Raw genomic sequence first — 27,982 nt, 5'->3', positions numbered from 1 at the left:
TGCTCCGCGCCTCCCGCAACCACTTCCGGGGCGGGAGCGGGCCGCTGGGTCCGCGCGCTGTGGCGGCGACCGGCGCGTAGGGAACCCGAGCGGGCGCGGCCGAGGGAGCGCGGCGGCGAGCGTCGGTCCAGGGCTGCCCGGGGCCCGAGGCCCAGCGCGGGGAGGCTCCGCGGCGGCCCGGCCCCTGCCTGGTGCTCGCACCTGCTGCCCGTTCGCGGGGCGTCCCAGCCCTGCCGCTGGTTCGCCGCGGAGTTTACAGCTCAGAGCGTCCTCTTCGCAGCTGAGGAGCCGGGACGGAAAGCCACGTGTGGGGTAAGGTTACTGGGAGGAGGCGTCGGCGCTTGGGTAGTTCCCTAGGTTACCCTCCCTGGGGCCGGAGAACGAGGTGGGGATGTCTGGAGGCAGCGGAAGGCCCACGCCCCGGGGCAGGACGCGGTGCCCTCGGGCTTTTACAGACCTCCCTGTGGGCGTGACGGTCACCACCAACGTCATTTGTTGTTGTTATTTACTACTTTGGTGTGCTTTAAAAGTAACAGATACTTAGCATTTTACCAAACGGACAGAACGCAAAGGTGGAAGGAAAATTAAAAGATCTCATTCCCAGTGCTACTTCCTGGAGATAAATTCTAGAAACGATAAGCAAAAGATTTTCGACAAGTATACGTGATATATACCTGGATATGACTTTGTTCCTAAGGAATACCCGGTTGTTTTAGAGCGTCTGGCATGGAGCAGGGTGATAAAGCAGCTTTACGGTCCCTGGGCATCCGCGTTCTCGTTCCATGATTCTGATAGCCCCTCAGCGTTGTGCCCGGTTTCAGACAGTTGAAAGTGAAAGTCGCTCAATCGTGTCTGACTCATGGGGTCTGACAGACCTCATGGACTGTCCATGGAATTCTCTAGGCCAGAATACTGGAGTAAGTAGCCTTTTCTTCTCCAGGGGATTTTCTGAACCCAGGTCTCCCGCACCGCGGACGGATTTTTTTACCGGCTGACCCACAAGGGAAGCCTAAGAATACTGGAGTGGGTAGCCTATCCCTTCTCCAGCTCATCTTCCTGACCCAGGAATCAAACCGGGGTCTCCTGCATTAAGGTGGATTCTTTACTAACTGAGCGAGCCTCCAATAAAAGAGAATGTGGGTCCTACCCTGGAGGAGGCATTTGGAGTAGAAGAGACACCCCCAAAGAAGGCTGAAGGGGTGTTCTGAAAGGAGCGCAGAACTGACACTCAGCTGATTTGGATTCTTGTTCAGGTTTGGCGGCCAGGATCGTTCAGCTGCTGTGGGCGGCAGTCTGCTGCGGCAGGAGTGTGACCATCGCGTTTCATCCCCTGGAACTACCAGGAAGGAAAGACCTAACCGACCCCAGCATCCCCCTCCACAGCGATGTCGGAGCTCAGCGATGAAGCCAGTGAGCCAGAGCTGCTGAACCGCAGCTTGTCCATGTGGCACGGGCTGGGCACGCAGGTCGGCCGGGAGGAGCTAGCTGTCCCCCTGGATCTTCACACAGCGGCTTCCATTGGCCAGTACGAGGTGGTGAAGGAGTGTGTGCAGCGGTAAGAGGTCTTGGGAGGCATTCCTTCCTCTTGGATGTTTGAGCACCATGGCCCAGGTGGAGTCATCAGGAGACTAGTGAGGCCTGGCCCACAGCTGTAGACATTTAACCCATGGGTAGATTATGGACTTCACTGGTGGCTCAGATGGTAAATTGTCTGCCTACAATGTGGGAGACCCAGGTTCACTCCCTGGGTTGGGGAAGATCTCCTGGAGAAGGAAATGGTAACCCACTCTAGTATTCTTGCCTGAAAAATCCCATGGACAGAGAGGAGCCTGGTAGGCTACAGTCCATGGGGTCACAAAAAGTCAGACACGACTGAGTGACTTCACTTCATGTCAGATAAACTGTTCTCTCAGGCGGTTGTCAGGGATGGTTTATGCTGGGCACCAGTGAGGAAGGCAGTTTTGAATAGTGGTATACAATCAGTAGTGTCCTGATTTCAGCGTTGCTGACAAGCTGGGCCAGCTCCTCCTTTGCTCTGTGGGGTGTTTTGTGCACCTCCAGATACAGAGCCACAGAAGGCAATGGCACCCCACTCCAGTACTCTTGCCTGGAAAATCCCATGAACGGAGCAGCCTGGTGGGCTGCAGTCCATGGAGGGGTCGCTGAGAGTCGGACATGACTGAGCGACTTCACTTTCACTTTTCACTTTCATGCATTGGAGAAGGAAATGGCAACCCACTCCAGTGTTCTTGCCTGGAGAATCCCAGGGACGGAGGAGCCTGGTAGGCTTCTGTCTATGGGGTCGCACACAGTTGGACACGACTGAAGTGACTTAGCAGCAGCAGCAGATGCAGAGCAGCACGCCCGGCCTCCCTCCACCCCTGGACGCCAGTAGCCTTTCCCTTCACAGTTATGACAGTCAAAAAATGTCTCTAGGCTTTGCCAACCGTCCTTTGGGGGCAGAACCTCCCCTGGTCGAGGACTGTCTCTGTGGCTGGTGGGAGGAAGGAAGAGCTGACTTTGGGGTAGGAAGAGGGCACAGATGAGAACAAGAAGTTGGAGCATGGAGGCAAACTCAAGGTAGTGTGCAGAGGCAATGGTCCAGAAAGTGGAGTCACCCCGGAACCCTGTGATGTCCTGGGTGGCAGTTGACTCTGCTTCCTGCCAGCACTCCCCACTCTTTCTCTTGGCCTGGCCTGGCCACTGGGTTTGGTAAATCCCACATGTGCGATGCCTGGCGTGTCTAGCATGTCTTGCATTTGTTTAGGAGAGAGTTAGATTTGAATAAGAAGAACGGTGGTGGCTGGACCCCGCTGATGTATGCCTCCTACATTGGACACGATACCATCGTGCACCTCCTGCTCGAGGCGGGGGTCAGTGTGAATGTGCCGACCCCGGAAGGGCAGACTCCACTGATGCTGGCTTCCAGCTGTGGCAACGAGAGCATCGCCTATTTTCTTCTCCAGGTGAGCTGCGAGGGCCTCAGGCCGCTCGGCAGAGAGGGAACCACTGCAGCGCGCCTGGGTAATCACTTCGATTCTTTCAGTGTGATGGCCTAGAGGGTGCCCGCCCTGTACGGAGGAGACGTGGCCTTAACAGGCATTCTCTGTTCTCTTAAAGCAAGGTGCTGAGCTGGAAATGAAAGACATTCAGGGCTGGACTGCCCTCTTCCACTGCACCAGTGCTGGGCACCAGCAGATGGTCAAGTTCCTTTTGGACAGTGGAGCGAACGCCAACGTGAGGTCATTACCAGGTCTTCAGCAGCTGTGGGAGTCGGGTGGTCAGGTCTGACTTTGAGGAGGGCAGCTGGCGAGGTAGCTAGAGGCCAGAGTGCGGGAGCCCCTGCCTCGGTGTGACAGGCTCAAGACCTGGGCTGGTGGGGACAGTGCTGCCCAGGGCAGAGGCACAGGGAGCCTCCTGGCTTTCTCACCTATCTGTTGGGTGACACTCGGTGCAGCACTTTGAGCTCTGTGTGCCTTGTTTTCTTTATCTGAAAAGAGGATGGTAGGGCCTATGTCACGGCGTTATTAGAAGATTTACACGTCCCATCATATGCCAGGGGCCTAACAGTGAGTGACACTTAACTGACGTGTTAAATGCCAGTCCCTTTCTCTTTCTTGTTTTCTGTATGTGTATATGTATATATCATTCCACATACACGTATGAAGTGATACTTCGAAAGCACTCTTGAGTTTTTTAAGCTGGAAGTAGTGGTGCTGTCTAAAGCGTGTCACCGTGATAATCCTCTTTCAACCCAGCATCCACCTGACTCTGCACATCCTGGCTAGTGTCAGCCGGGGTCACACACTGTAGGTTTCCAGCCCATTAAGTAAGAAAAAAAAGGCTTCTCATTAAATTGCAACTCGTTTATTGACATTCTGACTTCAGTGATGCTAAAACCTGAAAGCTCTGTGTCTCCGAACATGAAAACCAGTGGTTGGCTCGCTTCCTGTCTCCTAGACAGGGCGACACTAGTCAGAGCCAGGGGCGCTCTGAAGAGGTGAGCATGCGCCTGGTGCAGGTCAGCTCCGAGTTAAGCGTAAGCAAGCACCAGCTACATATGGTGAGGGCAGCGTCGGTTCTTAGTCCTGGAGTCCCGGGAGGGTTCCTGTAGGGTCTTGATCTGCAAGGTGGGGTATCTGGAGAGGTGGAGAGGAGGTGCTCACTATCTGTGAGCAGTGAGGGGTGACAGCTGCTTTTTGCTGTGGTTAAGTGGAGGTTCAGATCACAGCAAGTGGAAACAGCTGTGAAGGAGCAGAGATGGCAGGTGGATTGTCTTTGGAACAAAAGACTAGCGCTGGGGGTAGAAGCCAAGGGAGCCCTCCAGGCTGGGCAGTGGGGGAAGGTGTCACTGTCGCCGAGGTTTTGTCTGACCGAGGTCCCCATGCAGGGAGCCGGTGTATGGATTCACTCCGCTGATGGAAGCTGCGGCCGCCGGCCATGAGATCATCGTGCAGTATTTTCTGAATCATGTGAGTGACCCTGTTTATTAGCTTGTAATTCCATCACAGCAGCTGAAGCATCTTATCACCGAACTATAAACTGCAGGAGAACTTTCTCCTACACAGAAATAACGGCTCTGCATCCGTTTATTCAGCACATTTTTCACTGAGTGTCTGTGGATACCCAGTGCTGAGTGCCACTTTAGGCATTAGGGGTACAGTCATGAGTCAGTATAGAAACCTATTCTTATAATAACTTCAAAAATACTGTTATTTGAAAAGTGTGGAAAAAATTTTAAAACAGTGAATAGCACTCATCATCCTATCACTTACAAAATTTGTACAGAATCAGGAGGCCACCCCTGTTCCTCAGGATGCCCACTGGGTTGATAAAAGACGACGTCTGTAGACACCTGCAGACACATGGCTTTATCCATTGAACGAAGTGGGATTCTACTGCATGTTTGCTCTGCAGCTTCTGAAAAATAACTTAACGTCGCATAGACATTGTGCTCTTTTATGGTATTCCATACGGTATCCATGCCATAGTTAGTTAAATCAGTTCCTTATTAGTAGAATTGAGGTTTCCAACACTATGCAATTACAGGCAGTGCTCCAGGAAATATCTTGGCACACACAGCTTTAGCATGCATGCAGTTATTTCTGTATGCTGTGTTTCTGTTTTTATAAATTTTTTTAAAAATGTATTTTTAATTGGAGGATAACTGCTTTACAATGTTGTACTGGTTTCCTGCCTGTTGTCATGCTCAGTTATGTCCGACTCTTTGTGACCCCCATGGACTGTAGCCTACTAGGCTCCTCTGTTCATGGGATTCTCCAGGCAAAAATACTGGAATGGGTTGCTCTTTTATATATGTATATGTTTGTGTGTGTGTGTGTGTGTGTGATTTTATTTATTTATTAATCTGTGCTGGGTCTTAGTTGGGCCATGTGGGATCTTAGTTCCCTGACTAGGGATCGAACCAGGTGGGGTCCCTGCATTGGGAGCATGGAGTCTTAGCCGCTGGACCACCAGGGAAATCCCTGGGACTTTTTGCATCATAAAATGTTAACATGCTCTTTCTGAAAAAGAATTTGGGGACAGTACCTGCACATGTAAAAATCTGGACGAGACAGAAGGCGCACATGAGCCTGCCTCTGCCTCCGCCTCAGTCTCCATGCTCTCCCCACGGCTGCTCCCCAGCTTGTTTATTTTAAACTGGATTGTCCTAGCTTGTTCTTCACCAGTGGACATAAAGCTCTCTCCTCTCGTGCGTGGCAGCGTAGTGCTCCCTTGTCGGGTTGAATTAGGTTCTCCAACCCTGGCCTGCAGATGGCATCAGGTTGTGTCTGCCGTCACTCAGTGCCCTGCAGGTCTGCGCACATGCATCACACACATGTGCGACCACGTCTGTACAGTTGGGTACTGCAAGCAGGAGTTTTGGATGTAGCCTAAGGACAGCCTTCACTTGCATGCGGCCAGACTGCTATGCAGAGAGCAGGTCGTACCACCCTGAACCCTGTTCATGGCAGTGAGAACCACTGTGAACAGTGAAGCGCTTTAAACAGACAGAACGGTAACACCAATATAACCCCCATGGATCCAGAGGTAACCACGCTCCCCTGACTTTATAGTCTCCTCACGTGCTGTGTGCAGGCTTGTTTTACACATTTTAAAGATTTATATATATAAATATGTGCTTGTTTCTGCGATGACTCTGTCACTCAGTGCGGTGTGGTGCGTGTGGATGGGGCTCGCTCGTCTCAACCTTCTCCAGAGTCTGCAGCCGGGAGTGGGGCTGCTCTGTGGGTGAGGCTCCTAACTCTCCTTCTGCAAACTGTTCCAGGGAGTCAAAGTGGACACGAGAGACCACAGTGGAGCCACAGCCCGGATGCTGGCCAAGCAGTACGGACACATGAAGATCGTGGGACTGATCGATGCCCACTCACCTTCTCTGCCCAAGAGCCTCTACCGGAGCCCAGGTACCTGTGTCTGTAGCCCAGCCTCTGCTGGCGCCCCTTCTTCCCCTAGGCTGAGGCAGGAGGGACCGCCCAGCTGAGGATGGGTGGGCAGGCGGGAGGAGGGCAGCTCAGACGGGGTGGCTCTGGTTTTGTTCCTTGACTTTGCTGTGGCGTTTGTTGCCATGCAGATGCTTTAGTCATGTGTCAAGTTCATCAGCGTCGTATCGCCTAGAACTGCTTAGACAGAGGAAGGAGGTCGCTGTCTGTCCACCGTGCTGAGTTCTGCTGCCTGACTGGATTCTGTCATTGTTGGGAGTTTATCATGGTTTTATTTATTGATTCTCTAGTGTTTTTTCCGGGTACACTACCATAAAACCTGCACATAGAGAAAAAAATTACTACTTTTTCCCGTGGTTCTTATACCTCTGATTTCTAGGCTTTCATCACACTCAACTCACGCCTCTAGTTCCCTGTTGAATGAGGTGGAGGTAGTGAGTGGACTTTCACTTTGGCCCTAATCTTAGCAGAAATGCAACGTTAGGTAATACGCTGGCTTGCAGAGTAAAATTGCATATATGTCATCATGTTAGGAAAGTATCCATCATTTCCTAAATTCTTGAATGTCTTTATACGTGCCAAATTTTGTCAAAGGTCTTTTTTTTAACATCTGTGGAGATGATTGTGAATTTTCTCCTTAGACCTGTTAGCACAGCATATTAATGAATTTTCTAAAAGTGAATCAACTTTACATTCTTGGCATAAATCCTACTTGGCATATTATAATGTTTTAAAATTATTTTTATTTGGCTGCGCCCAGTCTTATTTGCGGCATGTGGGACCTAGTTCCCTGACCAGGGATCAAACCTGGGCCCCCTGCATTGGGGGGACAGAGTCTTAGCCACTGGACCACCAGAGAAGTCCCTTATTTTCTTAATGTGGTTTTGCAAGTATCTTTTTAATTCTGTGCGGGTATTCATAACTGATACTGCTCTGTGATTCTTTTGTTCTGTCTTTACCAGCTCTAGGTCTCAGTATTGAATTTGCTTCATAAGCAGAACTGGAAGCTCCCCTTCCTTTCTGTGCCCTAGAATGGTGTATGTAGCGTTGGTCCCACGTGGTCCTTGAAGGACTCTCCTGGGACCCTCTCCAAGCCTGGCCTTTGCCCTCGTTTCTCTTGTGTGGTTTTCTTGAAGACCCACTAGTCTCTGTGCAGTGAATGGGGTGTGCTGGGCCCCTGCACTCAGGGAGTGGCTGCCGGCTCCTCCCTGCCCTCTGGACCGCGCTGGGGCGTGGGCTTCGCCTGGTTCTGTCTCTTCCATTGAAGGACGGGGCTGCGGCAGCTCAGCGTCGTGCAGCCACCGTTGCCTTGGCTCCCCTCCCTGAACATTCACGTTTTGTGGCTCCTTCGCCCTCTGCTTGGACGGCCCCAGCGTCCTCCTGGCGGCATGGATCCATTCAGAGCCACTGCCCCAGCTTGGGGGCGCTCAGGCAGTGGCCGGCTGGGCCTGCAGTTCACGGCTCGGTGAGCTGCTCCCCTCCTGTCTAGACAGCACACATGGCCCGGGGATGCGGTGGTCACCAGGGGCTTCTGTCTCTGCCCCAGTCCTCCGGCTCCAGAGTGAGACCCTCCCCAACGGGAGCCTTTACCAATAAGCTGCTGAATTGTGCCCTCTAAGCATCACGATGTTTGGGAAATGATGAAAAGCTATAAAGTGCTGACGACTGTGGGCACACTGAGCTCTTCGGCTCAGATGGGTGGTGATTTGAAAAATTCAGTGAAACAGCACATGAGCCCTCACGTGGCCGTTGTTTCCCAGTACATTGTTGAGGTTGAGAATACACACTTGAGAGGAGGATGGGCTGGACCCCCGTGATGCTCAGCGGTCTTGTGACCCCTTCCCCCTACATCCCTGTGGCCCCCCGAGCACTGGACCCGCCCACTATGGCATTTCTTACAGGTGACAGCCCGGGAACACTTTGCTTAATTTAGGAAAGTCAGTTACGATGATTTTTCTTCCAGCTCATTATGAAGATTAATTTAGTCCATCACTGATCAGGCTGTCTGAATCTTGGTGTTTGACCCACAGAAAAATACGAAGATCTGAGCTCTTCAGACGAGTGTGGCCCTGTCCCTCAGCGACAGAGGCCCTGCCGCAAGAAGGGGCTCAGCATCCACGAGGGGCCGCGAGCCCTGGCCCGCATCACAGCCATCGGACTCGGGGGCCGGGTGCAGCAGCCTTGCTACGGTGAGCGCCCCACGGCCCTGGAGTCCGGGATCCCATCCCAGAGAATGAGCGCTCAGGCTCACGACATGGGGGCCCCGGGAAGCCGGGTGGGGGCAGCCGCTTGAGGACTCAGAATGGGTCACAGGGATGGAGGCACGCTAGGCCCCGGCTGGCTCTTCGGGCTGTCCTTTAAACTTCCTTTCTGTCGGGTAGAATTACAAATAGAACTCTCTCTCCTGGACAAGTGTCGCTGAGCTTAGGTCTGTTCCTCAAGGGGGCGGGTCTCGAGGGGGTGAGAACTGTCAGAAGGTAAACGCACACGGTGGGCCAGAGCCTCAGACCCCAGTGTCCAGGTCCCCCGAGCTTTGTCAGAGTGTCTGCTCCTGAGTGTCACGCACAGTGCTCGTGAGGAGCACGGATGCTGAGTTCTCGGGGCACATGAGGGTTGACACTCTTGTGCTGGTCTGGCCATGTGACCAGATTTAGGTGTGGTGTCTTGCTCATCAGTGACCAGGCCACCCTGGGAACTCCCTCCCAGCTAGGAGACCATCCCAGCCAAGAGACCACATGAGGACTTGATTCCCTTCTCAGACCCTTGGGTAGGGGTCCTGGCGCTGGCTGGAAGCTTGAGGCCTGCCTCCTCCCAGGGCCGGGGGTTGACCAAGAGCTCGTGCCTCAGGCGAGGGTGTGGGCGGTAGTCCTGGCGGCTGGGAGCACAGGACCCTGGGATGAGGTCTGTTCCTTCGGGGGCGCCCAGGCCACCTGTCCCGCCTGCACTGTGGTGGGGGTGGGGTGGGGTGGGGTTGACGGTGGGAGGGAGCGCCCCCCAGTCTCTTAGCTGTGGCCTTTCAGGAGATTGCTTTTCGTCTTACACTGTGTGATAGTTTAACTTTTTGTAAGCACGTATATTCTCTTCCCCAGCAGTTAAAAAACATTTTTGAATGATAAAGGTATAAAAAGGAATTAAGTTACCCCTGGTCCCACCAGCCAGGCGCTCTCGTGCACACACACACACTTCCTGTGGGGGAGGGGGAAGTGAGGTGAGAGTCGCTGTCGTGTCCGACTCTTTGTGACCCTATGGACTATACAGTACATGGAGTTCTCCAGGGGATCTTCCCAACCCAGGGATCGAACCCAGGTCTCCTGCATTGCAGGTGGGTTCTTTACCAGCTGAGCCACCAGTGAAGAGCAGAGAGGGGCAAAGTAGGGGTTAAATGCTTGGGTTTGTGTCTCGCCTCTCCCCCTTGTTTTCTCACAGGCAGATACACTCACAAGTTATACTTCACCAGCTCGCTGTTAACATTTAGCCAGAGCTCCTCAGCTTCCTGCTCAGCCAGGTCGTTTGGCCAGGGGTGTGTGTTTCCAGCTACAGGAACGCTTTGCGGCACAGTTCTTTGGCCCAGCAATCTGTAAACACAGCTTACGGGCTCCTCCTCTTGGCAAGGCGTCAGTGTGGCTGGAGGGAGAGGTGGTCATGCGCCCGTTGGGCACACACTTGTCGGGGACCCCTTGGAGCCTGTCGATGGCGTGGCTTGTCCAGGTCGCGGCAGCAAGTGGACAGTGCCGTCCTGGGGCTCCCCTCCCCGAGGCCCCAAGGAGGAGGTGGTCGCGTGCGGGAGGAAAAATGCCTCCTGCCTTTCATGTGCGGGGGGTTTACGTGCCCCGTTCTGCCCACAGAGCAGGTGCCTCCGCGGGGCTACGTCAGCTTCAACAGCAGCGACGAGCACCCCCTGGAGGGGGGCGGCCTGTGCTACAGGGACGTCACCTCGCCCATCAACGAGCGGGATGTGGAGAGCAGCAGCAGCAGCAGCCGAGGTGCGCTTCCCTAGCCGGCAGGGCGGGGGAGAGGGAGGGCGCTCCTGAGGAGTGTGGCTTGGGGCCACAGTCTCTGAGCAGGTCTGGGGGTCGGTGCAGACAGGTCTCACCCCTGAAGTGGCGAGTCCTCGGGAGTGTGTGCGTGCTCCTGCGCTGCCCGCTCTGCATGACGCCTGGGTCTCCCTGAGAATAAGCAGATGAGCCCTGCTGTGCACAGAGGGCGTGTGGCCCAAGCAGTCAGCACGGAGGCAGGGAGGGCGGGGGCTGGGCTAGGCTGGGCGTTGCCACGGCCAGGCCTGTGGTCAGGCGCCCTCATCTCCCCTCCCTCAGAGGAGCAGGCCTTCTCTGCCAACCCTGTTGCGCGGAGCAGCAGCAGCGAGGGCCTGGCCCGGGCCCCGGGACTCAGCAGCGAGGCCTCCCTGGAGAGCAACGAGGTGACCCTGCCCTGCCCTCCCCTCCCCTCCTTGCCCAGCGTTGTGGGGGCGCCTGATGGCTCAGCCAGGTGAGCGGGGCTGGCAGGCTGTCTCAGAGGCACCTGGAGCTCCGTGGGGCCGCAGTGGCAGGCGGGGCTTTGGTAAAGGGGCCAGACACTGGCGGCGGAGCGGGGAGTGGGGCCTGGAGGGGCCAGCCCAGAGCCACTGTAAACACACACCTCTCACCCAGGATTCGGATCACGTGCGGAGAAGCTCGGTTCGCAAACAAACTAAAAGTTATGTGAAGACCAAGAACCGTTACAGCAGCAATGACAGCCAGTGGGCTCCCAGCGCCGTGACGTCCTGTGCCCTGGGAGCGAGCCCCCAGACTGACAGGCCCCCGTATTCAGGACCCCAGGTAAAGCCGCAGGTGCTCTTGGATTGCTGAGGCATTTATTGGTACTTACTGTGGGCTGGCACTGTTGAGAAGGGTGGGGCGGGATTCTCCACACGACCTAGAAAACTATTCAGGCTGGGAGGGTTCTCGCTGGGGAGAGGGGCCAGGTATCTCTCGCCTCTACGGAGGTTCCTGTCTTGCTCCCTGGTTTCCATGCTTCTCTCAGCCTCCCTGAGCCTGGGGAGGAGAAACGCTGGACCAGCATCAGCACTGATGTCAGGTGACAGGGACAAGCTGCACGAGAGGCAGAGACAAGGTGACACTCAGGACTGTCCACTGAGGGTCACTGGGGCCGCCGCAGAAGAAACCCTGCAGGAAGGCTACAGCTGCAGGGGTGCGAGTGAAGAAAAAATAATCTCTGAGACCCTGGACGCTTTGGTTTTGTGATCCAAGCACTCGTGAATCAAACACCAGGCATTGGTACTTGCGGCCCGGACCTCAGCGATGCCGGGGAGGCTGGGTTTCGACACCACAGACGAGAAGCAGACAGGCGGCACTGGGGCCAAACAGAATGAGCCAGGTAGAAGCCGTGCACTGGTCCCAGCAGAGCATCGGGGCCATCCTTCCTGGGAAAAGCCAGATCTTCCCAGTTTGATCAAAAAACACATCTGTACATCCAAGAAGCCAAATCAACTCTAAGTTGGTTAAACTCCAGCCACATCGATGTGTGACCTGGACACATCACCATCAGTGTCAGAAACAGTCCTGGAGCAAGAGCCTAGTGGCTCAGCACAGACACGGGGACCTCCGGACGGTTTAACAGTGTATTTCTCATCAGTGTCCGCGGGGCCCAGAAAACATGGGGCGACATGTGAACCAGGGACGCGACATCCTGCAAAGCCTCCCGCCAGAGCACAGGGGACGTGGGGACAGCCCCGGGTGGCAGAGACTGAGGGCCACTGCCGCAGCCTGCAGGGCTGTGCTTCCCGCTGAACTGACGAGGCTGGCCTGAACACTGATGGGCTGACCGTGTCCCTGGACGCCCTGAGGACGCGGCTGAGGACACAGAGCGGACGGCCTGGGCTCCCTGCCACGCCTGGGGGTCAGCAGGCTCAGGACGGGCCGGGTGCTGAGCGGGAGGACGGTGGCCCCGCATGCAGGGTGGTCCTTGTCCCGCCCACGTCTTCAGGGCCGCCCATCCTGACGCGGCCTGCTCACCCCCAGGACCTCGCCACGCTGCTGGAGCAGATCGGCTGTCTCAAGTACTTGCAGGTGTTTGAGGAGCAGGATGTGGACCTCCGCATCTTCCTGACCCTCACCGAGAGCGACCTGAAGGAAATTGGCATCACGTGAGTGTGGGCCTCTGTGGCCAGCTGAGGTCGCGGCTCCCAGCGGTGGGGTGGGGTCACCCTATCCGGAAGCCGGCTTCTCCCTGCCGTCAGCTGCCCTCCGTCCACTCCAGCAGCCGCTCCTGGCTCGGATGCCGGCGGCCTGGGTCCCGAGGCCCGAGCTGGCCCAGCGGACACCGCTGTGCTCAGGACACCAGACACTTCCCACCTCGCCCCTGAGAGCATCTGAGCAGCCCGGCTCCCCGTGCTGTAAGAGCCGGGCAGGGCGAGGGGTCACGACTCCCTGGGACACTTAGGTCCTCCCCCCAGGATCCTGGGGGCTCCCTGCCCCTTCAAGGCTGGGCCTCTGCAGAGGACGGTCGGCAGGATGGCCCGCAGGGCCTCTGTGCACGGCAGGTGCTGAGCGGCGTCCTCCCTGATGCAGGTTGTTTGGGCCCAAGAGGAAGATGACGTCCGCCATCGCCCGCTGGCACAGCAGCGCCCGCCCCCCCAGTGATGCCCTGGAGCTGGCCTACGCCGACCGGCTGGAGGCCGAGATGCAGGAGCTTGCCATCCAGCTGCACAAGGTGAGGGTGGGGCAGGGGGCAGCAGAGAGCAGCAGCCGGGCCCATGACAGCTTGGGGGCAGGAGGGGGCGCCCAGGAGGGCGGGCACATGAGGCACACCGTAGGGCTGGGGCAGGGCTGAAGGCGATGGGCCCCCAGACTGGGTGGGGCGGACACAGGCGTGGAGGCCAGGGCGGGGGACCCAACCTGAGGCTCTCTCCCGCCCGCCGCAGCGCTGCGAGGAGGTGGAGGCCATGCGGGGCCTGGTGTCCCAGGAGCAGGAGCTGCGGGCCGTGGTGGAGAGCTGCCTCTTGGAGCAGGACAGTGCCCGCAAGGATGTGCGTGCGCAGCTGCAGGAGGCCCGGGTCCTTGCCCAGGACGCCGCGCTTGTCCTGGACCAGCTGCGGTGAGTGGGTGTCCGGCTGCCCCCGGCCAGTGCCAGGCTCTGTCTCTGTCTCCTCTGAATTTCCCACCAGTGGGTGGTTTTCAGGGCCTCCTGGAGTAGCTGCCACCCCAGGCCGTCCCTCCCCACAGGCAGCAGAGGGGCCCCTGTGGGCATCCCTGGCGGAGGCTCAGAGGAGATCCCCTGGCCTCGCCCCTCACCGCTGCTTGGTGTCCTGTCCGGCAGAGCCTGTCAGGCCGAGCTGTCAGCCCGAGTGAGGCGGGACGAGTTCCTGCGTGAGGCCCCCCTGTGCCCAGGCCTCCCTGCAGCAGGTAAGGAGGGCGGTGTCCCGGCTGTGGGGCAGGCGGATGAGGGTGGGACGCCTCCCAGGCCGGGTCTCGCCGCCTGTCTCTGCACTTGTCATGGGGACGCCTCCCCGGTCCCCTCGTGCTCCACACCCACGTCCTCTCGGTCTCTCCTGGGAGGCCTTGGCTGCCGGCACTGTCCAAGATGCCACAGCCCAGCAGGCCGGGCCCTGGCACACTCAGCCCTGGGGCCAGGCCCCTACTGGCCGGCAGCACTCTGCTTCACAAGCGGGCAGAGAACACACTGACACGCCACGGGGACATGTGGCTCTAGAGGGCCAGTCCTGTTGCAGTGGTTCAGGGTGCCCAGAACCCATGCCCACCTGGCTCTCTGCTCCACAGACCCCAAAGGCTGGCAGGCCTCCTTACAGGCCTTGAGCCTCCCGGAGCTGTCGGGAGCCCTGGAGGAGCGAGTCCAGGAGATGGGTGAGTCCAGGGTCTGCAGCCCACTAGCCATGAGGTCCACCCTGCCTACGCCCCAGCTTGTGAAGCCATGACTGTGCGCTCCTGTCCTCAGGGCGAGTCCTGTGCTCGGTGACGCAGAGCCTGGAGAAGCTGCAGGCGCTGAGCGGGAAGGAGAGCTGGCGGGAGCCGTAGCCAGGGGATGGTGAGTGTCCAGCAGCCACAGGCCCAGAGAGCAGGGTCGGCGGGGCGGCTAAGGGAGCCCCCTCCAGTCTGCCTTTTCCCTTCTCAGAACCGGACGTGGGGTGACTGATCCACCCTGAAGCTGTGTGCCCGAGGACAGGAGGGCAGCGAGCAGGCAGCTGCGGCGGCCAGAGGAGCAGCAGCAGCAGGCGGGCAGGCCAGGGCCAGTGCAGGGCAGCGAGGCAGGATGGGGTCTCTTGTCATCTCGTCAGACCCCGGCTGAAGCCCGGAGCCGGCAGGGCCGCGGGGAGCGTCCCCAGGCCACGCCGAGGTTTGCCCAGGTGGGGTGGCCTGGGGCCCTAGGCAGCGTAGGTCATTTGTGGGAAAATAAAACTTACACTCCGGTGGTGCGGGTTCGGTGCTGGCCTGTGGTCCTGGCTGATGAGGCACAGTGAGGGGAGGGCAGCGCCCGGGTGACCTCCGCTGCCCCATCCCTGGCCCTGCGGCAGGACCACCTGTGCAGAGCCCCTCCTGACAGAGCTACCTAGCGAGTGAAGCGCGCCCCAGAAAATCAGAGGAATGAGGTTCAGGTGTTTTATTACGGAGCCAGTGCTCCTGCCCACACGTGCCAGCGCTGCACCAAGGCTCCAAGGCGGGTGCCCAGGCAGGGCCAGGAACCTGCTGTCCTTACCAGCCAGGCCGGTACCACGGAAACTGTCAGCTTCACTGAGAAGTCTTCCCGTACCTAGGAGACCGCCAGTGGTGACCCTCCTGCCCCGGGGGCTCCGCTGTTGTCACTGCACGCTCAGCTGGTGCTGCCGGACCGTCTCCTGGGGGCGCCCGCATAGCGTGCTGCCAACAGAGGGGAGGCTCTCAAAGCAGGCCAGAGCAGAGCCACCCAGACCGGGAGAGAGGAGGAAGGCCTGTCCGTTTCCATGGAGAGACCACCGGATCAGGCTCACGGCCCAGCGTCCACGGCAGGCAGGGCCACAGTAACCACAGGGAGGTGGCCACAACCTGCCTGGGAGGGGCAGGCAGCCTGGGCTCCATGCTAAAGGGCCCAGAGCCCCACTCAGGCTCAGTCCCTGGGAAGCAGGGAAGGGACACCTCCTGCGTCTACCCCGGACCTGCAGCCAGAACCAAAGAACACACGGCCTCCCTGTGCCTCCAGCAGCTCCTCTACACCTGGGCCCCACGGCCCTGCCTGTCCACAGGGACCAAACCCGAGGAGGTACAGCTGCTCTGAAAACTCACAAGTAAAGCTAACAACCAGAATTCACAGTGTCACCTCCTAGCTCAGGCTAGGGCTGGCTCAGGGCAGGATGCAGGAAAAAGTCAACCTAGCGGTAGCCTCCTCAAGAACAAAAGTGCCCTGAGAACAAACCAGCTTCTCCAGGGCCCTGTGCATGCACCCACGGGCGGTCAGACAGCCCCTGGGCTCCCCCCCAGTCCACAGTGAGATGTGTGGAGTGAGCCTCAGCATGGGTGTGCCCAGGCCACCCCCCAGTAACTGCTCAGGGCATTGGAAGTGACAAGATGCCCACTTCCCCAGTCAGGTGGGGCAAACGTAGCACATGCTAGAAGACATGCCCGCAGGAACACAGCCCACAGGCAGAGAGAGCTGGGAAAGGGGGGGGGGTGGTGCGGGCAGGGGGCAGGGGCAAAAGGGCACAGGAGCACCTCAGGAGGAAGACGGGAGCAGCTTCTCCAGGGCTTTCTTCTGCTTCTCTGTGGCAGCGGCCAGAGCCTCAGCCAGCTTCTCCTCTGGCATCATGTTGAGCACCTTGAGGGCGAACAGGAGCTGGTACTTGGCCGTACTGATGAAGGCGTTGCTCAGGAAGTTGGGAAAGCCCCCGACTCGGTCCTTCTGGGTGTACAGAGGGACACGGACAAGTCCCAGTACCTGTGGACAGGAGACTAGGGTTGGGACCAGGAGTCTGGGGACGGCAGGGCCGTTGCAGGAGGAGCTGGTGAGCCACTAGGCTGGGGACAGGGCAGCCAGGTTGCCCAGGACATAATGTGAGGCCCCGGCACGGGTGGGGGGCAACCGGCTCCCTCGGGAAAGTGCGGCCCCTCCCTTCCCCCAGCGAGTTTCAACCCCCGCCCCCATGCACGTACCCCGTCCCCAAATCCCAGCCCTCAGTCCCTGGCGGGAAGCCCCCAGTCCAGACCCCATGCTCCCTCTTCCACCTGATGAATCCCGAACACCCCAAGTGTCACTCCCAGGCCTTCTAGGCGATGAAACCCACAACTAGAGTCGTCGTGCCCCCACCACGAGAACCCAGACCTCTGTACTCTGCAGTTCACACCCCCCGGAGCAGGCACCGCCCCTTCCCAGCCTCCCACCGATCCCACGCCCCCACTCCCAGGATTGGCAATGGCAGGCAGCAAGGCAGATGGAACACAGCCCCGAGGGCGCCCCGGCCCGCCTCCCACCCTACCCGGCCCCTGGTCCCTCTCCCCACCCCGAAGCTGAGACAGCGTCACCCTCCCAGCCCGGCCAGGGAACCCTCAGGGAGACGTGTTACCCATCGGTGCCTTCCGCGGGGCCAGAGCCAAACCCCGGGGCGGGGGCGGGGCCCGGGGCCCGGGCGGCGGCCCCACCTCCAGGCCATGGTCCCGCGAGTGCACCGCGCTGATCTCCACGGCATGCAGCTGCTCCAGCGTCAGCTGCCGCGCGTACAGGTGCGCCACGACGCGGTGCGGGCCCTCGGTCAGGTGCGAGCTCAAGTAGTCAGCCTCCGTGAGGCGGAGGCAGCCCAGGCCCAGGCCCAGCACCCGGTTCAGTCCGTCCTCCAGCGACCAGAAACGCCGGTCCACGAAGCCCCCGGGGAAGCCCAGCAGCCCGTCGAAGCGCATCTGCATCTGCAACGGAGCGCCGGGTCACGGGCGCGGGTCCGAGCGGCGGTGCCCCGTTCCCTGGGCGCCCGCACGCCCGCGTCCTCACCAGCACCGAGAAGCGCATGGGGATGCGGCCGAAGAGCTGACCCGGGTTCGCGGCGTACAGCATGGCGTGGCACGAGTGGCTCCAGCCGGGGCCCAGGCGCATCGCTTCCACCCGACTGATCCGCTTCAGCTCCGGGACCGCCGCCGCCGACATCTTGGCACCAGCGCCCGCGGCCGGACACCGCCCCATAAGTGCGTGCGCGGCCCGCCCCCGCTCGGCGCGGCCAATCCGCGGGCAGCCGCGCCCCGGCCCCCGCCCCTCCGCCAATCGCCGGCGCGCGTCGCGGCACAGCCGTAGCGGCGCCCCGGCGCGTCGTTGCGAGGCGCAAGGAGCGTGCGCGGGGGAGCGGCGGCGCGCGCCCTAGCCGCCACCCAATAGCCGCGCGCCCAGAGCGTGCCCCGCCCACGGCCCGAGCGGACCAAGGGCCCCAGAGGCCCGACGGCCCGAGCTCACCCGAATGGAGCGCGGACGCCGGGTCCCCGGCGCGGGGGCGGCGCCCGCGGAGTCCAGGCTCAGCCTACCCGCCCTAAGAGGGAAGAAGTCCCAAGATCACTTTGCGCCGGGGCTTCCCCCAGCGCCCCCGGTAGCGCCGCCCTGCGGGATTCCCGCCGCCAGCTCCAGGCTCGACTGGCGCCGGCCTCTGGGGGCTCAGCTGAGCCCTGGCACCACAGGGCGAATCCTCCCCTGCAGGCATGCCAGCCCCATCGTTCTGCCACCGGCTGAGCACTGGAATCCAAGGTTGCTGCCGTCGGCCTGCCTCTAGAAGAGCAGGACAGTGGGGCCCATGGTCCCAGTCCACTCTCAGCTCCGAACTGGGTGGGGGTGCATGCTGAGGAGCCCTGGGGCTCCCTAAGCCCAGCCTGTTGGGACAAAAGTGATTGAAATCCCCGGGCAGGGAGCTTCCCAGCTTGGCAGGGGAAGCACACTGACTGAAACTGCCCACCCTGGTCAGGCACCATAGTTCCTATTTGCATGAGTTGTTTTAGGACAGGAGGTCCTGGTAAGGAACAGGAAACTAATAAGCCACCACCAACTGGGAGAGTTCGGGAAAGGTCAAAAAGTGACACCACATGTCCAACCACCTCTCAGAATCCATCTCACTGGCATCCATCTTGGCTGAACAAGGCGTGTGCCACAAGAAAGGACCCTGAGTCAGAACAACTGGCCGAAGACAACCCGGAAACTAATTACATCACCATAAAACCCGAGACTGCGAGCCCCAAGGCAGTGCAGTCTATCCTGGCTTCCCTTACTCTCTTGTTCTCCGCCCGGGCGCCCCTTCCCGATCAAGTCTCTTGCTTTGTCAGCAGGAGTGTCTCCTCGGACAATTCATTTCCAAGTGTTACACAAGAGCCGACTTTTGGGCCCTGGAAGGGGTTTCTCTTCCTGCAACAAATAGCGACTCTGGACGGGACTCCTTTGCTGCAGCTGACATCCTGACCACTTGGGGTACTCAGGGACCAGCTTGCCTGCCGATGGACCAGACCCAGCGGCCGCAACTGGAACCTTTTTGTCTCTGCTCTGCTCTTGACATGGACAACTGGCCAGAGTGCCCTGACGGGTTAAGGAACAAGAGACTTTACTGACCTTTCTCCCCTTTGCTCCCTTTCCTCTCCTTAATCCTTCCTATCCTACTTTTTTTTTTCTAGGCCCCTGGTCCTGGAAGCAGGAATCTGGTCGAAGGGCCGCAACGTGAGCTGAGGATTGGAGACTGATCACCTCCTCTTGGCAGAGAACTCGAATTCTGGTTCTGTTCTGTTCTGGTTTCTGTTAAGGATGAGCTCCAGTCCCCCCTTCTCTGGAAGCCCAGGGTAAACTCCCGTCTGGTTTCTGTTAAGGCCGAGCTCCAGTCCCCCCTTCTCTGGAAGCCCAGGGTAAAACCCCGTAAGGCCTGGGTATCTGCAGGTGGCAAGAGACATCTATAAGGCCACCCCTTTGGCCCTTCTCTCCCACCTCCTCCCCACTCTTCTTTCAACCTGGCTTCCTTTCCTCCCTTTGAAATCTTTGAAGACCTGAGGTAGTTTCATTTACTCTGTTAGTACTTGGATCTGAAGTTCTGTGTCTCTATAGGAGGTTTTCTTAGAAACTGTAATCTTGTATTTAAGGGAGTGTTTTATGAGAACTTCCAGGTCTACGTGTGTGTTTTATGTTCTGTGTTCTGATTTGTGATGCCCATTTTGCTTTGTGTGGCTACCATTTGGTTTAGACCTGCTGCCATTTTGTTAGAACTTGATTTTCTTTCCCTGTGTCTTGAGACCAGGGTTCTCAGGAACACTTATCTAGACCATCTCTAACTCCTGAGACTGAGGAAAAATGGGAAGAAGTCTTTTTAAAATTTATACATTCCAACTGTTATTTATAAATTAGTGAATTTTATATCTTAATGTATAATTCATGACTAAGTTTAGAAAATGAACCTAGATCTTGCCTTGTATCTGTCTGAATATGTGTATGTCTTGGCATGTCTTTGTTTCTGGATAACATTTTTGAGATTAATTTGTAAATGAGCTCTATTTAATTGACTTAAATAAAAGTAAGCAGCTTACAAATCAGCTAATTCTAAAATAAACTGAATGAATTCCAGGTTCTCATGAAGTGGGAAATATTCAGTATTAAATTAATACCTGGTAACATAGACATCCATCAATATGTATAATATTTCTGTTGTACCTAGGTTTCAGTTAGTTTAGTTGCTCAGTCATGTCCGAATCTTTGCAGCCTCATGGACTGCAGCATGCCAGGCTTCCTTGTCCATCACCAACTCCTGGAGCTTGCTCAAACTCATGTCCATTGAGTCGGTGACACCATTCAATCGCTTCATCCTCTGTTGTCCCCTTCTCCTCCTGCCTTCAATCTTTCCTGGCATCAGGGTCTTTTCCAGTGAGTCAGTTCTTCACATCAGGTGGCCAAAGTACTGGAGCTTACTATAGGTTTAGAGGTCAAAGAAGACTATTCTGATACAAATTTGTCAACAAGAAATGTACCTCATTGTGGAAAATACTTTAGGGAAACTAAGATGTGTCTTCAGTAGAAGGTATGAAAATACTGAAAAGAGTTATACATGATCAGGATTTTCTAAAATTGGATCATAATTAGTTGGATAAATGGATTTTGTTAGGAATGACACAGCCATAGGAAAACTGGTTAGAGCCAACTAGGTCCAGTATGACGGAGTCGACTTTCACTAGCTCTTGAGCCTTGGTATATACACCTATTGTGACATCTCAGCAAGCTAAATGATATACCCATCAGCATTGACTGAATCTGACCAAATGTTCTAAACCCTTTTGATTGATTTTTTTGACAAAACTTCCTAAATCAAATTCTGTTGAAGTTCTTTTGATCTCTAGTTAATTTTGTGGTACTTCAGAGCACCCCTGAAACATCCCATATAGAGGTATTAAACGAATTGTTTATTTGGTTAGTTAAATTACATGGGAAATATTATCAAATGAGTGATAAATCCTCGCAGGTTATAATGTATGGTAAATTTTACTAATATAGATATCCTAGACATTATATGGAGTTCCTAACATGCTGATACGTCCTAGAATTCTAATGAGAAGCCTGATGACTTCACAAAAGTTAACAAAAGGACTGAATGAACCAGCGAATATGCATTTAACTTTTATGGTTTCTATCTGAAAAAATCACAGGTTTGAATCTGTGTTTTGGGGGAGTAGGGAAAACCTTCCCTTCAAACTAATTATGACAAGAATTTGGTAAAATCAGATGTTACAAACAAATAACAATTATATTTTCTATCCGACTCCTCCAGAGATTGGACACTCTTGCTTTCTAGTAATTTTATCAGATGAGTTACGGAAGTTATCTCACTAACAGGTACAGAAATCTCAAGGAATTTTTAAGACATTGAAAACGGAAGAATTCACCTACTTTTGTTAGGTGAAATCTATAATAAGCTTTTGGCATGACTTTCCCAGTCCTGAAAGGTTTTATTTTAAAAGTTTAGTCTGAGACTTTAACAGCAAAGTAAAAAGTCTACGATCAATTGGTTATGTAAACCAGGTTAGGCCAAATTTTTGAGAGCATAACTATTTTGCAAACAAACTAGCCTTAATTTGGTTATATTTGATAAAAATGAGGGTAACTTTAGGGAGAAAAAGATGTTTTGATAAATGTTAAATCTGTTTGTTAATGGAGGTCTGTATCTAGTAAGACTCATTTCCTGGATAGTTCTTTGCTGTAATGTGATATTAATGTAAAATTTAATTGAATTCCTAAAGAACACCCTAAGTTTGTTTCTGAAACTTACCTCAGTAATCTGTCTTTGCATAAAGATCAGATGTCTCATGAGCTGCAACCAGGACTGAAGAAGGACATAGTTTAAGGAACTGTCTCTAACCTGGATGGAAGGACCTTTTTATCAGGTACTCTTAACTAGCTCATGCACAGTGAAATTGAAGGGAAATTGACTCAGACTAATTCCCACTTTCAAAGGCCCCTACAGTGGACTGGTCTATAGAGAGGACAGCTGACTTGATGTCACCTTAAAATGATGCTCAAACAGAGGAGAAACTGCAATACCCAGGACGAGAAGATGACATCAGAGATAAGACAGCTTGCCCAAGATGCTGGACCTGACTAGTATGATCATTTAAAATGTTTTCTTGACTTCTCGGACCTTTGCATATAAATCAAATGCTTTTCTATCATAGGCCTGATCCCATGCTAGTTTTAGAAACAATCCAGTTGTTGGGTTTGTGGCCAATTACCTGTGTCTAGTTCTGGGTTACCCTGGTGAATTTCTCTACTCCAAGGTGCTAACTGGTTGACCCTGAGAAAAGACTGGTTGACTTTAAAAGAAAAGAAAAATTATAGTCAGATCCAGGTCACTATTGATAATCACTAGATAGGATCCCCTCACCTGGCCAATTAATGATGCCTGCTGTGACCCTGGCCATGAGTTTATGTTCAGTTCAGTTCAGTCGCTCAGTCGTGTCCGACTCTTTGTGACCCCATGAATCGCAGCACGCCAGGCCTCCCTGTCCATCACCAACTCCCGGAGTTCACCCAGACTCACGTCCATCGAGTCAGTGACACCATCCAGCCATCTCATCCTCCGTCGTCCCCTTCTCCTCCTTCCCCCAATCCCTCCCAGCATCAGAGTCTTTTCCAATGAGTCAACTCTTTGCATGAAGTGGCCAAAGTACTGGAGTTTCAGCTTTACCATCATTCCTTCCAAAGAAATCCCAGGGCTGATCTCCTTCAGAATGGACTGGTTGGATCTCCTTGCAGTCCAAGGGACTCTCGAGAGTCTTCTCCAACACCACAGTTCAAAAGCATCAATTCTTCGGCGCTCTGCCTTCCTCACAGTCCAACTCTCACATCCATACATGGCCACTTGAAAAACCATAGCCTTGACTAGACAAACCTTTGTTGGCAAAGTAATGTCTCTGCTTTTGAATATGCTATCTAGGTTGGTCATAACTTTCCTTCCAAGGAGTAAGCATCTTTTAATTTCATGGCTGCAATCACCATCTGCAGTGATTTTGGAGCCCCTAAAAATAAAATCTGCCACTGTTTCCACTGTTTCCCCATCTATTTCCCATGAAGTGATGGGATCGGATGCCATGATCTTTGTTTTCTGAATGTTGAGCTTTAAGCCAACTTTTTCACTCTCCACTTTCACTTTCATCAAGAGGCTTTTTAGTTCCTCTTCACTTTCTGCCATAGGGTGGTGTCATCTGCATATCTGAGGTTATTGCTATTTCTCCCGGCAATCTTGATTCCAGCTTGTGCTTCTTCCAGTCCAGCATTTCTCATGATGTACTCTGCATATAAATTAAATAAGCAGGGTGACAATATACAGCCTTGACGTACTCCTTTTCCTATTTGGAACCAGTCTGTTGTTCCATGTCCAGTTCTAACTGTTACTTCCTGACCTGCATACAAATTTCTCAAGAGGCAGATCAGGTGGTCTGGTATTCCCATCTCCTTCAGAATTTTCCACAGTTTATTGTGATCCACACAGTCAAAGGCTTTGGCATAGTCAATAAAGCAGAAATAGATGTTTTTTCTGGAACTCTCTTGCTTTTTCCGTGATCCAGCAGATGTTGGCAATTTGATCTCTGGTTCCTCTGCCTTTTCTAAAACCAGCTTGAACATCAGGAAGTTCATGGTTCACATATTGCTGAAGCCTGGCTTGGAGAATTTTGAGCACTACGTTACTAGCGTGTGAGATGAGTGCAATTGTGCGGTAGTTTGAGCATTCTTTGGCATTGCCTCTCTTTGGGATTGGAATGAAAACTGACCTTTTCCAGTCCTGTGGCCACTGCTGAGTTTTCCAAATGTGCTGGCATATTGAGTGCGGCACTTTCACAGCATCATCTTTCAGGATTTGAAATAGCTCAACTGGAATTCCATCACCTCCACTAGCTTTGTTCGTAGTGATACTTTCTAAGGCCCACTGGACTTCACATTCTAGGATGTCTGGCTCTAGGTGAGTGATCACACCATCGTGATTATCTTGGTCGTGAAGATCTTTTTTGTACAGTTCTGTGTATTCTTGCCACCTCTTCTTAATATCTTCTGCTTCTGTTAGGTCCATACCATTTCTGTCCTTTATTGAGCCCATCTTTGCATGAAACATTCCCTTGGTATCTCTAATTTTCTTGAAAAGATCTCTGGTCTTTCCCATTCTGTTGCTTTACATAAATATTGAGTTTATTGTTGTTCAATTAGAGCAACAAGCAAAGTTTCAGTGAAGGAAAAAAAATCTGCAATTATGGGATGGATTTATGTAGATAACACCAGGCTACAAGACCTTTTAGAACTAACACCCAAGAAAGATGTCCTTTTCATTATAGGGGACTGGAATGCAAAAGTAGGAAGTCAAGAAACACCTGGAGTAACAGGCAAATTTGGCCTTGGAATACGGAATGAAGCAGGGCAAAGACTAATAGAGTTTTGCCAAGAAAATGCACTGGTCATAGCAAACACCCATGGACATCACCAGATGGTCAACACTGAAATCAGATTGATTATGTTCTTTGCAGCCAAAGATGGAGAAGCTCTATACAGTCAGCAAAAACAAGACCGGGAGCTGACTGTGGATCAGATCATGAACTCCTTATTGCCAAATTCAGACTTAAATTGAAGAAAGTAGGGAAAACCACTAGACCATTCAGGTATGACCTAAATCAAATCCCTTATGATTATACAGTGGAAGTGAGAAATAGATTTAAGGGACTAGATCTGATAGATAGAGTGCCTGATGAACTATGGAATGAGGTTCATGACATTGTACAGGAGACAGGGATCAAGACCATCCCCATGGAAAAGAAATGCAAAAAAAGCAAAATGGCTGTCTGGGGAGGCCTTACAAATAGCTGTGAAAAGAAGAGAAGCGAAAAGCAAAGGAGAAAAGGAAAGATATAAGCATCTGAATGCAGAGTTCCAAAGAATAGCAAGGAGAGATTAGAAAGCCTTCCTCAGCGATCAATTTGGAAAGAAATAGAGGAAAACAACAGAATGGGAAAGACTAGAGATCTTTTCAAGAAAATTAGAGATACCAAGGGAACATTTCATGCAAAGAAGGGCTTAATAAAGGACAGAAATGGTATGGACCTAACAGAAGCAGAAGATATTAAGAAGAGGTGGCAAGAATACACAGAACTGTACAAAAAAGATCTTCACGACCAAGATAATCACGATGGTGTGATCACTCACCTACAGCCAGACATCCTGGAATGTGAAGTCAAGTGGGCCTTAGAAAGTATCACTACAAACAAAGCTAGTGGAGGTGAAGGAATTCCAGTTGAGCTATTTCAAATCTGAAAGATGATGCTGTGAAAGTGCTGCACTCAATATGCCAGCACATTTGGAAAACTCAGCAGTGGCCACAGGACTGGAAAAGGTCAGTTTTCATTCCAATCCCAAAGAGAGGCAATGCCAAAGAATGCTCAAACTACCGCACAATTGCACTCATCTCACATGCTAGTAAAGTAATGCTCAAAATTCTCGAAGCCAGGCTTCAGCAATACGTGAACTGTGAACTTCCTGATGTTCAAGCTGGTTTTAGAAAAAGCAGAGGAACCAGAGATCAAATTGCCAACATCCGCTGGATCACAGAAAAAGCAGAGAGTTCCAGAAAAACACCTATTTCTGCTTTATTGATTATGCCAAAGCCTTTGACTGTGTGGATCACAATAAACTGTGGAAAATTCTGAAGGAGATGGGAATACCAGACCACCTGACCTGCCTCTTGAGAAATTTGTATGCAGGTCAGGAAGCAATAGTTAGAACTGGACATGGAACAACAGACTGGGTCCAAATAGGAAAAGGAATACATCAAGGCTGTATATTGTCACCCTCCTTATGGCAGAAAGTGAAGAGGAACCAAAAAGCCTCTTGATGAAAGTCAAAGTGGAGAGTGAAAAAGCTGGCTTAAAGCTCAACGTTCAGAAAACGAAGATCGTGGCATCTGGTGCCATCACTTCATGGGAAATAGATGGGGAAACAGTGGCAGACTTTATTTTTTTGGGCCCCAGAATCACGGCAGATGGTGACTGCAGCCATGAAATTAAAAGACGCTTACTCCTTGGAAGGAAAAGTTATGACCAACCTAGATAGCATATTCAAAAGCAGAGACTACTTTGCCAACAAAGGTCCGTCTAGTCAAGGCTATGGTTTTTCCAGTGGTCATGTATGGATGTGAGAGTTGGACTCTGAAGAAGGCTGAGCACCAAAGAATTGATTCTTTTGAACTGTGGTGTTGGAGAAGACTCTTGAGAGTCCCTTGGACTGCAAGGAGATCCAACCGGTCCATTCTGAAGGAGATCAGCCCTGGGATTTCTTTGGAGGGAATGATGCTGAAACTGAAACTCCAGTACTTTGGCCACCTCATGCAAAGAGCTGACTCATTGGAAAAGACTCTGATGCTGGGAGGGATTGGGGGCAGGAGAAGGGGACGACAGAGGATGAGATGGCTGGATGGCATCACTGACTCGATGGATTTGAGTCTGAGTGAACTCTGGGAGTTGGTGATGAACAGGGAGGCCTGGCGTGCTGCGATTCATGGGGTCACAAAGAGTCGGACACGACTGAGCGACTGAACTGAACTGAACTGATGGTAATTTAGGCATCCGTCTTGGCTGAACAACATGTGCGCCACCAGCAAGGACCCTGAGTCAGAACAATTGGCCAAAGACAACCCAGAAACTAATCCCATCACCATAAAACCCGAGACTGCGAGCCACGTGGCAGAGCAGTTCTCCTGGCTTCCCTTACCCTCCTGCTCTCCGCCCAGGCGCCCCTTCCCAGTAAAGTCTCTTGCTTTGTCAGCAGGAGTGTCTCCTCGGACAATTCATTTCCGAGTGTTACACAAGAGCCCACTTTTGGGCCCTGGAAGGGGTCCCCCTTTTCCTGCAACAAGCCCAGCACACCAAGTACCTTCCACGTCAGACACCACAATGCCAAGTACTGTTCGAGGAAACAGGGTCTCCCCCATCTAAGGGGGGACCTGGGGCTCCAATGAAGGGGGTTTGTCTGAGGGCACCCGGCAGTCAGTGAGAGCCAGGGTCCCACCCTAGACTCCCACCATCTCCCACCCAGTGTCCATGACAGAAAACCTGCGGAAGCGGGCCCGAGTTGCTTACCCGGTGTCAGTACTGAAGAGGAGGTCGCTAGGGCTCAGCAGCATCAGTGGGGCTCCCCTGGAGTTTGTGGGGCCACGCACTCCACCAGCTGGCCCAGCTTCATTTTTCCCCCATGGTGGACACCGATTTGCATCCCAGCCTGCACTCAGAACAGGCGCACCGTGGCACAGGCTCAGTAGAGCTCTGCAGTGAGGGCAAGCCCTGGGCACAGCGAAGGCTGCCCTGGGCAGGGCTGAGCAGGAGAGGGCCAGAGGGCAGGCGAGGGTTGGCAGGACCCACCAGAAATTCACTTGCATTGGGTCCACAGTGGGCTTCCGTCGGGAGATGTCGGGGGTGGGGACCCAACAGGGAGGCTTCGAGGCCTGGCGCACTGCAGTCCATGGGGCCGCACAGAGCAGACGTGACTTAGCGACTGAACAGCAACAGAGAGGCTCTCCCCCACCGAGGCCCTCTGCCAGGGTCAGGGCCTGGCTGGGGCTGCTTACCGGGTTCGAAGGGAGAGCTCATCAAGGGGAGGGGCCAATTCAGAGAGGACGCTGCCTCCAGGCTGCACACATGTTAACAAAGGAGGCGGGTTCATCCGGGGTCAGTGTGCAGGGGCATCAGTGCAGCCCACGCAGGAACCCATGTTACACTGAGCATCCTCCCACACTGCGATCACACCTGACCAGGCACAGCCGAGGGTGGCAGCCTTGCCTGGAGCAGGGACAGGCTGCCGGACTCAGAGGGCCCAGGGGAGCCACTCGGAACCGTGTGCAGAGGAGCCAGGGCCCACCTGACAGGTGGTTCTGGTGGTGGGTATGCCATGGCCCAGCCTTCCCCTACTGGGAGGCTTGCTAGTCAGGGGAGCCAAGGCCAGGCAGGGGGTTCCGGTTGGGTGCCAGCATCCTGGCAGCCAAACCTGCCCCTCTTAATTTGCTCCCCACAGGACGGCTG

At 54.3% G+C, this 27,982-nt stretch overlaps 2 protein-coding genes across 9 annotated transcripts; one reads left to right on the top strand and one right to left on the bottom strand.

Annotated features, from left to right (window-relative positions):
* The first annotated feature begins 21 nt into the window (after positions 1–21).
* On the top strand, positions 22–14,886 carry ANKS3 (ankyrin repeat and sterile alpha motif domain containing 3). Of its 6 annotated transcripts, none has more exons than XM_005224487.5 (17): positions 22–312; positions 1,254–1,555; positions 2,768–2,966; positions 3,121–3,242; positions 4,391–4,472; positions 6,290–6,425; positions 8,492–8,650; positions 10,307–10,444; positions 10,775–10,878; positions 11,108–11,275; positions 12,479–12,603; positions 13,028–13,169; positions 13,381–13,553; positions 13,776–13,861; positions 14,237–14,320; positions 14,412–14,501; positions 14,569–14,885. In XM_005224487.5, exons 2-16 carry the CDS (start codon positions 1,386–1,388, stop codon positions 14,489–14,491), a joined length of 1,968 nt encoding a protein of 655 aa, XP_005224544.1. In that variant the 5' UTR covers positions 22–312; positions 1,254–1,385; the 3' UTR covers positions 14,492–14,501; positions 14,569–14,885. The 6 variants fall into 6 exon arrangements, with proteins under 6 accessions (XP_005224544.1, XP_059737326.1, XP_059737327.1 ...); NM_001206229.1 differs by having other exon boundaries at positions 247–312; positions 14,589–14,886; XM_059881343.1 differs by lacking the exons at positions 14,412–14,501; positions 14,569–14,885 and having other exon boundaries at positions 13,776–14,329.
* NUDT16L1 (nudix hydrolase 16 like 1) lies at positions 9,905–17,601 on the bottom strand. 3 transcript variants are annotated; one of them, NM_001034526.1, is made up of 7 exons: positions 17,427–17,601; positions 17,084–17,344; positions 16,160–16,382; positions 15,171–15,331; positions 11,325–11,548; positions 10,555–10,627; positions 9,905–10,454 (listed from the first exon to the last, which is right to left on the bottom strand). In NM_001034526.1, exons 1-3 carry the CDS (start codon positions 17,577–17,579, stop codon positions 16,161–16,163), a joined length of 636 nt encoding a protein of 211 aa, NP_001029698.1. In that variant the 5' UTR covers positions 17,580–17,601; the 3' UTR covers positions 9,905–10,454; positions 10,555–10,627; positions 11,325–11,548; positions 15,171–15,331; position 16,160. The 3 variants fall into 3 exon arrangements, 2 of the variants coding, with proteins under 2 accessions (NP_001029698.1, XP_024840644.2); XR_009492791.1 differs by lacking the exons at positions 9,905–10,454; positions 10,555–10,627; positions 11,325–11,548 and having other exon boundaries at positions 15,060–15,331; positions 17,008–17,344; positions 17,427–17,588; XM_024984876.2 differs by lacking the exons at positions 9,905–10,454; positions 10,555–10,627; positions 11,325–11,548 and having other exon boundaries at positions 15,060–15,331; positions 17,427–17,588.
* Positions 17,602–27,982: the final 10,381 nt, after the last annotated feature.

Source organism: Bos taurus, chromosome 25 (genome assembly GCF_002263795.3).
Source record: "Bos taurus isolate L1 Dominette 01449 registration number 42190680 breed Hereford chromosome 25, ARS-UCD2.0, whole genome shotgun sequence".
Lineage (NCBI taxonomy): Eukaryota > Metazoa > Chordata > Mammalia > Artiodactyla > Bovidae > Bos > Bos taurus.
Note: the sequence above shows the minus strand (reverse complement) of the source record. Positions and strands in the feature narration are given on the sequence as shown.